This window comes from Octopus bimaculoides, chromosome 11 (genome assembly GCF_001194135.2).
Source record: "Octopus bimaculoides isolate UCB-OBI-ISO-001 chromosome 11, ASM119413v2, whole genome shotgun sequence".
Taxonomy (NCBI): domain Eukaryota; kingdom Metazoa; phylum Mollusca; class Cephalopoda; order Octopoda; family Octopodidae; genus Octopus; species Octopus bimaculoides.
The window spans coordinates 53,719,410-53,730,181 of record NC_068991.1 but is presented as its reverse complement, the minus strand read 5'-3'; the positions used below and the strand labels follow the sequence as shown (position 1 = coordinate 53,730,181).

General features: G+C 38.4%; 1 protein-coding gene across 2 annotated transcripts in view; it reads right to left on the bottom strand.

Moving 5' to 3' along the window:
- Positions 1-21: 21 nt before the first annotated feature.
- Positions 22-10,772, bottom strand: part of LOC106869864 (uncharacterized) — an 86,476-nt gene continuing 75,725 nt past the window's right edge. For both annotated transcript variants that reach the window (XM_052971821.1, XM_014915783.2), the window contains one exon: positions 22-2,588. In XM_052971821.1, the coding sequence (XP_052827781.1) occupies positions 1,429-2,541 (1,113 nt within the window). In that variant the 5' untranslated portion in view covers positions 2,542-2,588 and the 3' untranslated portion in view covers positions 22-1,428. The remainder of the gene's footprint in view (positions 2,589-10,772) is intronic.

Genomic DNA, 10,772 nt, shown 5'->3' with positions numbered 1-10,772 from the left:
ATATATATATATATAGTTTTCTAAGATGAGTGATTCTAAGACTTTTCCTAAGAATCTTTTGTCGTAGCAGTAACAAGTTATTTCTTGTAGTGCTTTGCAACTAGTTATTTCTTACTAAATAAAGTCAATTTTGAAGCTAAAGTTGAAACGGTCTAATTCGCACTTGGCCTGACACTCCGTCGGTTACGACGGCGAGTGTTCCAGTTGATCCGGTCAATGGAACAACCTGCTCGTGAAATTAGCGTGCAAGTCGCTGAGCACTCTACACACTCGCGTAGTTTTTCAAAGGGGTTCAGTGCGACGCAGAATATGACAAAATTACTGGTACAACTCATTTTTGAGAGCTGAACAGATTAGAGCAACGTGAAATAAAAGTGTCTTGATCAAGAACACAATGTACCACCGGAAATCGAACTCACAATCTTATTATCGTGAGCTGAATCCCTGACCACTAAGCCACGCACCTTCACTTAATGTTGACTGAATGGTTTAATTAAGGTTTTATTGAAAGTTTTTTTTTTAAGCAGAGATAAATACATACTTTGATATACAGCGCCTCAAGATCTTTCAATAGTCCATCGAGGTTAGTATACCTTGGTAGCTGTGATCCCGTAAAGCTTTTGCTAGCAACTTAAAAGTAAAACCTCCTTACAAGAGTGTATCTTTTGAACCCCTTGTAGAGTTTGGCACCAATATTCCTACAGGACAACTTATAAAAACCAACTTAAACCAGATTCATTCACGCCATTAACTAAAACACAGGACGGAGAAAAACTGATGAAGTGCAGCACAAAAGTCTAAAGATTGCAAGTGTTCCTGAAAATAAAGTGTTGACGCTATTTGTGTCGTTATATCTATTGGTAAGAAGCTTATTATTGTACTGTTTGGTGCAAAAATTTGATAGCGAAAAAAATTTTCATGAATCCCTCACCCCAAAATTTAGTGTATTAAAATAAAATGTTGAATTTCACAACGTGATAATAGAAAAACATGATAAAAAATATTTGAAATTTTACTTCCATTTTCTTGTCACTGATATTCATATATTCTTCACAAATATCAACTCATTGTTATGAGCATTACTCTTATTTTCACGCATGCATACACGAGTGAACGCATACGCATGACTACTAACCCATTCAAACATGTTAGGTTCAAAATTCTTTTGACTCTTATTCCTTGATAACCATCTGCTATTCTTTGTTTAAAAAAAAAATTACAAGGCAATAGCATTGAAGTAAGTGATAATACACGATACTTCTACCCTTATAGTTTATCACACACACACACACACACACACACACACACACACACACACACACACACACACACACACACACACACACACACACACACACACTCATGAACATGCACATACACTTACACACACACATTAGTTGCATGTGTGTTTTTGTGAGTTTTGGTACCTTACATGCGCCACGGGGTTTTAATTGCTCTTTGTCCAATGATTTTCTTGTGAATTCGGCGGCAAATATTAGTTCGCCTTTCTATTAGAACTATTTTCTTATTTGAAAACTTTGTTTGGAGATCTGTACAGACGGTATGTCCTGAACGGACGCTCTTTGTGTCGTTATATTTACTGGCAAGAAGCTTATTATTGTACTGTTTGAAGTTCTTTTGGAAACCTTCATAATTTCCTACTTTGGTTGTTTGGTGAACGGCAAGAACAGTGTTTGTAACGTCAATCACAACAAAACGAGATATTAAAGAATAAGTGACCAACCAATTGTCGTAAGCTGGACTACCAACAATCAATTCAGGAATATTTTCCCAAGGATAGTTTTTAGTTGTAAAGAAATAATCTTCAGCGTCCGAACGGAAAATTTTACCGCGATGACGTGCTGCATTTTCGATAGAGGAACCACTGGAAGCTTCTTGTTCTGTGAGATTCATTACGTTTGTCCGACGACCGACTATGAATACTGGAGAAGTTGAGTAATCGATTTTCTGATCAATCAACTCTAATGTTGGTATAAGGTTCGAATTGAACAGTATATCTGAGTTAACGTAAGCGTAGAAAGTGCTGTTGATATTTCTTAAAACATAGAGAAACATATGCTTAAGTATAGGCACACCAACTTCACCAGCCACCGGAACTGACCATATTTCGCAATTTGGACAGGAACATTCAGAATAATTAACTGAATCATTGAGGAACAGAATCACTCTGACATCATAACCTAATGATAACCAGTTATTTAAAGAATTGATGTGTATTTTATGCTTCTGGTCTTTGCTGTTCCACGTTGTGAACAGCGTAAGAAAGGCTTTGTTTCTGGTTTGATTTTGATTTGGTACATTTTCTGAACGACACGTGTCGTTAACGGATAAAGTGTAGTTAAAATCTTTCGGAAATTCAAAAGAGTGTTTTAAAATATTGTTATTGAAATCAGATTCAATACTAATTGACGACGCAGTAAGTTCTGCTGAAATTGAAAATTTCTTGAAATAAGACACAATTCCTACTGTCATAATAATGTAAATGACTGCAATGAAGATTAAGAATTGGTTGCGCCGCATGATAACTGGCTGGTGTCGAGTTTGGCAAATCAGTATTCTTTATTTCACTGCAAAAAGAAAGAAAGAATGATTAAAAACAAAATTTAACATTTATTTCAGTTAAACAACAATAATATTAATATAATTAAGCATTTTTATTTTATCTAATATTGGAATAGTACCAATATCGTACCATGCTACCCAGTACGCCGGCATGGGCATACTGGGCAGTTGCCTGCAGTCCTTATGAGTCTAAGGGCCCGATTCTGATCTATGTATGTCAATAGCCCGGATGCCTATAATGTTGCTAAGACAGTCCTGAATATTAGACTGTTGAAAGACTTAAAAATCTACTTCACTTGTTCAAAGATTTGAGCCACATTATTTACCAGTCCTGTTTCTTTTTATACCTGTTCCATCTACAACCTATCTACTGCATATTTCATAGCCCTTTTTCACTAACACGCTGGCCTAACCCCACCACAACTGCCATTACTGCCCTTCGCTTATCAGACCTTCACAAGCAGTTGTGATTCAACTAAAACTCTTTGCACTGAGTGCTGATCTTTGGTAGAAGAACCGTGCCTCAAATCTCTCATTCTCTGGATGAATATCAGACACGAACCCACACAGAGTGATTCCTGAGTCACATCAAGCTCTGTACCTTCTTTTACAACAAACAAACTAATAACAGCAACACGAAATAATTTTACTGATCTCGGCTGCCTCTCATTCCACTGGATACACAGCCAAGGACAGTTTAAAACTTTTAATATATTCACAGCCTTGGTCGGAATTCATTACACATCGCCGCCTTGGACACCGACACGACCGCCGCCAACCAACAGTCAAGGTTGGTGCTGTATGACGGCCTGACTTCTAAATCACTTTGGCAACTCATTCATCCCCTCTTCTACCGCAAACTTCTCAATGGCCAAACCACCACGTAAGTGATAACTCATCTCCATTATTCCTAACACACCTCCCCCTTCCTACATCATCAACCTAATCACCCACTTATCACTTATCTCTCTCATTTATTTATTTCTCAAAATCTATCGGACTAATGCCTTGTATCCCCATCGTTTTTATTTGCAGCAACCCTTGAAAACTCATATCTAAATGCTTCTAACAATTCTTCTCACCTTTGGCATCAAGCCACATCTCACACATCCATGGCACTCTTTCTGCCACTTCTTTCTTGCCAGGTACCGTTACTATGCATATCAAAACGCTATGCTGTGATCCTTTCACAAAGAACTCATAGCAGCCAGATTTATCCTAAAACCTTACATTACACTCGATCTCAGCTTTCTCACTCTACCCCACCTCAGCGAATTTGTCCCGAGGATTTTACTTTTGATTTCCCGAGGATTTTGCGACTCGTTAAGTGGGGAGGCCATGGTCACCAAAATGGGTCCCACACCCTTTTCCTGTAACCATTCCAGAGTTGCAAGGTAAGTGTATCGATGACTATTTCAGTGACCCCAGTCCTCTTATGCGCGAACACTGACCTGCATCATTTCCTTCTTTAATTCCGTTCGCATTACCTTAAAATCCAAATCTATCATCTTCCACACCTTTGCCAATAGCATTCCACTATTTCCATCTTTGTATGTATGTGTGTGTGTGTGTGTGTGTGTGTGTGTGTGTGTGTGTGTGTGTGTGTTTCTGTGTTTATGTGGGAGTGTGAAGACCGTGAAGAAAGTCAAACAAATGCAACATTACAAATGAAACGAATATCTCCGACTGTCTAAAATGATCGTGAAGAGTAAACTAAACTCAAAACTTGAGATGGCACTTCAAAAGCCATAAGCAAAGGGTGTAGAATGAGAAAGAAAGATCTGAGCATATTTTGATTACAAAAAAGCTTTTTAGCAATGTCCCCACGATTGGTATCTAGAAACATTTTCCGGAGTAAGATCAACACCAAGAAGTTATTTCAAATAAAAATGAAAGAAAATGGGAATGTATGGCAAGTAATTCTTCAGATACAAACAAAAGAGAGAATTATTGTAAACGGAACTCATACCATGTAAAAGAAAAATACTCTCTCTTTCCCTCCCTCTCTCTCTCCTTCTCTCCTTCCCCACTCTCTCTCTACCTCTCTTTCCCTCTCTCTCTCTCCCTCTGTCCATTTGCTCATATTTTAAGTAACAACTGATCACCAACTGGATCTATGTTCACTATTGAAGAGATACAGTTATCCAAACTAGGAAAGTTCTAGTTTGTGATGTCTAAACATACAGAAGATATTTGTTGGATTAGCTCGAGAGGAAGACATCTAATGTTAGGGATCTGACACGCAAGATGGTTTCATTTGCTTGCTTTGCTTTCGTTGTTCAAGGTCCATGTCGAGCAATAATTAGTCGATTAGGGAGTTGCATTCCCGATCGCTAGATTGTGCGTTCCATTCTCCTTCATGGCGGCACGTTGTGCTCTTGGGCAAAACATTTCATTTCATGTTGTTCCAGTTCGGCCAGCTGTAAATGAGTGAACCCTGTGACAAAATAACCTTCCGATAGAGGAAATGTTAGCCTGCTCGCCAAGCCAGCAGGTTGGCATCATTCGAAAGCTAAAACAATTTAGGAAGAGTCTTTAGAGAAAAAATAGTGAGTTCATCCAACTCTCTTTCCGCTACAAAAAGTCAGTTACGATAGCCTGACATCCAGAATACTGGAAAATACTATACTTCACTTATGAGATTTCAAAAGACTAAAATATGTCCGTAGTTGTTATAGTGCTGCTAAGATCATACCTACTTTCCACAACACTGGTTACATTCTATTTTAAAATATATTCAAGGATTGTCTCCCTTGAAATTTTTGAGCAGAGTTGATTACTTAGGAAATGTATTCTTCTTACTACATTATGTTGGCATTGATTTTACCAACAGCAATGTAGGTGGGGTTAGACATTCCTAGGCGGCACTTTTTGAGGGTAGCACTTTTTGAGGGCAGCACTTTTTGAGGGCAGCACTATTAGATCAGCTGTAGTGAAGAGGGACAAACTGAAGGCTGCCCCGAGTGCCACACACTTCAGCTATGCCACTGCTTACTATGTACATTTCTTACAGACCTCGTCACTGAGTTATTAGTTTGTATCCCCAGTGAACTTGCTGTCACCCTCAACTATTATTTCTCCTTTTCCGAGAATTTTCCCACTCGTTAAATGGAGCGGCCATGGACACCAAAATGGTCCCCAATTATGCTAATATTACTATTTTACTGTTTTATTGCTTTCCAGCACTAGAATGTTTAGAAAAACATGAATAGCCCAGCTGCTTTGCTCGAGATCAGGCATCGACAACCAGTGGATCACGGACCACAAGTGAACCACTCTGTATGTGTGTGTATGTGTGTGTGCGCGCGCGCTCGTGTCTTCTTACTTGCTTCAGTTATTGGATTACAACCATGATGATTCCGATATGTACTCTATCGTTCTCTTCTGTCGCTACAGGGACGTAAACCAATTAACGCCGGGTGTCAAGCAGTGGTGAGGAAACAAACTCAACGATACAAAGACGCACACACATACACACACATACATTCATATATGTATACATATACATATATGTGTGTGTGTGTGTGTGTGTGTATGTGTATGTATGTGTGTGTGTATGTGTGTGTGTATGTGTGTGTGTGTGTGTGTATTTACAAGGCGAGCTTCCTCATTTTTTCCGTCTATCAAACTCATTCATAGAGCAATGATCAGCGCAGAGCTATAGTAGAGATGTGATTACGAAGCGGGTTTCTTAATCACACAGCCAAGTGTGTCCCTCGGATGAACATTTCTAAAGGATTTTTCAAATTTAATATCTATGAACTCTTGAGTAGTTTGATAACTTTTAGTAAGTCTTTTGTACCACGATTTGCTTAATTTTTACTTCTATAGGGACTTCTATAGGCATGGGAATTGTATATTATGTGAAGGTGTGTGGCTTAGCGGTTAGAGTTTTCGGCTCACTATCGTAAGGTCGAGAGTTCGAATCCTTGAGCAACACACTTTATTTCACGTTGCTCTAGTCCACTCAGCTGGCAAACATGAGTTGTACTTGCAGTTCAATAGGCCGGCCTTCTTACGTTCGGTGTGTCACGCTGGATCTCTCTGAGAACTACGATAAGGGTACGCGCGCCTGTTAAGTGCTCGATCACTTGCATGTTAATTTCTCGAGAAGGCTGTTCCTTTGATCGGATCAACTGGAACCCTCGTCACCATAACTGACGGAGAATCAGCTATCATTGTATATGATACAGTATGCATGTATGCTAAAGGAAGATATGTTTTTTTATAAAATCCAAAAAGGACCATCATAAAATATCGTTGATCCCCAATTCTACAAGATTTTCATGAAAACGAAGTCTTTGGACATGATTGTGTGATTAAGTAGCTCACTTTGAAATCACGTGATTTGGGGTCCAATCCCACAGTACGGCATCTTGGGATTGCATCTTCTACCCTGGGCCTACCAATGCTTTATGAGTGAGTATGGTAGATGGAAATCGTGTGGTAACCTGTCTAGCGAGCGCGTGTGTGTATGTTTGTCCCCAACAATGCTTTACAACTGGAGTTGGATGGTTTATGTCCCCGTAAATTAGCGGTTTGACAAAAGTGAACGATAGAATAAGTACCAGATTTTATATGAAAGAAAAACAATTTATTTTCTAGTAGAAGGACACTCTGATGTAAAACCTGCGATTTCATGTTATTATTGGTAATCTCGCTTCGGCTTATCACTAGGAACTAGTCAAGGAGACTCAGAGAGCAGTAGTTATGTTGCTCAAGCGTTTATCACTATAACCCAGTGATGTACGGGTATCTCTTTAAGGTTTATTTGTCCCTCCATCTACTGAAAGCCCTATTGCGATGGAAGAGTGACAGACCTAACCAGTTTGAAGCGCTCCGTAAATTACAACTTTCGTTTGTCACCTACTCTTCAAACCATGCAAAATCTGCAATGAGATTGAACAATCATCTGAGAAGTCACAGATGGGAAGTCAGAAATGCTATTGTGAGCGAAGTAGCACAAGGAGGCATCAATCATCATGTATGTACGTGTATATATGTATGTATGTATGTATGTATGTATGTATGTATGTATGTATGTATGTATGCATGCATGCATATATGTCTCTTCTGTATTTAATCATTTAAATTCTTCTCTGAAGAAGGTGCTAGTTTCTAACAAAGATACAAAGCTCCATCTTTGGAATGTAGATAACGAAAACAATGTCACATTTTAAACCTGATAAAAGTTTTGCATAGTTTCAATGTTCTACTTACAGATTGTATTTATAATGTGCGAATTAGTTTGTTGATTTCTTTTACTGAAAATCCAAGCTTATCCAGGCTGCCAGTTAGGCATTTACAAAACCAAGTGCTCCAATTACTATTGGTATAAATGTAAATTTGTAATCTGGACATAGAAGCTGGAGATGTCAAGAGATATTCACATCAAGATCTCCTTTCCTGTTGTGTCCCAAACAACGATATCCGGCCTGTTATGTTTATACTTGACAGATGTTTTGATGGAAATGTTCCACCAGTTTTCCTAGTGCTGGTATTTGTGTACGTATTCAATAACATGTGGAGTTTCTATAATTATTTCAGGACACTCTTACTTCCGAATAGCATTGTTTTTGCAATAACATTATGTCGCATAGGAAGAGTGTACCTTGATGACATTTTTGGGCAGCTGCTAATCACATGTATGATGTCTTCTACAGAAATATGCATGTATGTAAGTATGTATGTATGTATGTATGTATGTATGTAAATCAGTGTAAACCTAAAAAGAGGTTTAAGGACTGCACAAGGACCAACATGAAGTCATTTGGAATTGGATCCAAAGGTCATAGAAACCCTGACTTCGGACCGAACTGGATAGCGAACAAAAGTGTGGAGTAGAGTTAAAGCTTTTGAAGAGGCCAGGATGACCTACGCAAGATTCAAGCGAAATTTAAAGAAGAGGGTTATGCTCAATTTGTAACAGACCATGCCTGTCTTTTGCTGAGCTCAAATCTCATTTGCGGACCCATGAAAACGAACCTCCACCATCTATGCTGCCTATATATATCTGTGCATACCTGTCATTACTGTGTATGCCATAAGGTCTGCAAATCTAATGGAGGCCTCAAAAGACAGTTTAAGATCCACAAAGATCAGAACTTAACTGCAGCTCTTGGTGGTCCACATCAGATATGCAATCTATGTGGCTGTCTTTTCAAAATATTGTCTGGTTTAAAAAGCCACAGCAGACGCCATAAGAGGCCTAAGGTGTAGGGACGATAGGTGATCAAACTGTGCATAAGGAGTAGACAACCACCACCACCACCACTACCACCATGTATGTATCTATGTATGAATGTATGTTTCTATGTATATGTATGCATGTTTATCTGTATGTTTGTTTGCACGTATGTATGTATGTATGTAGGTAGGTAGGTAGGTAGGTAGGTAGGTAGGTAGGTAGGTAGGTGTATGTACGTACGTATGTAAGTATGTATGTCTGTATATATGTATGTATATATGTATGTATGTCTTCTCCAACCTATAACATTAAACTGCATCCGGTGGTGAGGTTCCAGTTCGGGAGTTTCCGAGTTGTGGGGAGAATGGAATCACCCCCTAATTATTATTACTCCCCGGTCCGTTCTGACTCGGAACAGGAGTAGTACCAGTCAGGGTCTCAGCTATGGATTAAACAGATTTCCCAGGAGTTGAGGAGGCTCCCTTTGCTTTTGACAAATCCGCGAGGAAGGCAACACGTTTAGGAGAAAGATACTCGGACATAAATAGTTACTAGTTATCCTGCAACGCTTGTCACTGGAAACTACTATGGCGACCGAGAGAGAGCAGCAAAAGTGTTGTACAAGCTTTTGTCACTTAAATCCAATGATGTATAGATGTCTCATACATTTATTATGAGAGGGCTATCATCTGTCAAGATGAGACAGTCGCCATGTATGTACGTACGTACGTACGTATGTATGTATGCATGTATGTATGTATGTATGTATGTATGCGTGTGTCTGTGTGTCTGTGTGTATGTATGTATGCATGAGCGCATGTATGTACGTGTCCGTCAGTCTGTCTGTCTATGTATGTATGAATGCATGTATGTATGTGTCTGTTTGTCTGTCTGTATGTGTATGTAAGTATATATGTATATATGTATGTATGTATGTATGTATGTACGTGTGTATTCATGATGTAAGTATGTAGGGATGCATGTATGAATGTATGTCTGCATGTGTATATCATATGTATATACATACATACATACATATATATATATATGTATGCATATATATATATATATATATATATATATATATATATGTATGCATATATATATATATATATACACACACACATATGTTGTGTATGTATGCATTTTTACATGTATGTATGTATGTGTGTATGTATGTATATGAATATATTTTTGTATACATGCATGCATGTATATATATAAGTGCGTGTGTGGGTTATGCATGTATGCATTTTTCTATGTATGTATGTATCTATGTACATACGTAAGTCACATCTAGCACTGACTCATTTACAAAAGAAGCTGCTAGTTTCTAATCACGTGCTTATTTATTATCAAGTGTCGTACATTTTGTCTTTCTTACAAAGACTTGTTATAATCAACCTCAACATTTAATAAAAGTTTTGCGCGTTACTCCACCCACCTCATCCCCCCTCTCTCTCTCTCTCTCTCTCCTCTCTCTCTCTCTCTCTCTCTCTCTCTCTCTCTTGAGGACGTTTTACATGAAGAGATGGTCCGCACCTAGTAATGTGTCTTAGTGTATTTGTGCGTATAACAATGTATGTACGTATGTATGCGTGCATATGTTTCTAAGTCCGTCTGTGATCTGTGATGAGTAATTTTTAATGATTACTAGCAGAAATACCCGGCGTTGCCCGAGTTAAAGAGAATAATGAAATCTAAAAACGCCGTCTAGACTACGCAACCCTCAACTGTTAGTAGCTACGATACCATATTTCTACATTAATAACTCTCCAATCCATGCCAGCATGGAACATAGACATTAAGTGGAATGCTAGAAGAAAGTTTTCAACTCATATGTATATAAAGTAAATACACGTAATTCAGAAACACATCTTGTGTATTTTATTTTGTAACCAAACAAACAGGTACAGATTATAAATAATGAAAGGCCAATTTTGGTGATTCATTTGACAGAGGTAGTAGAGAGACAATGCGATGATAAATCTGAGGTTGGATC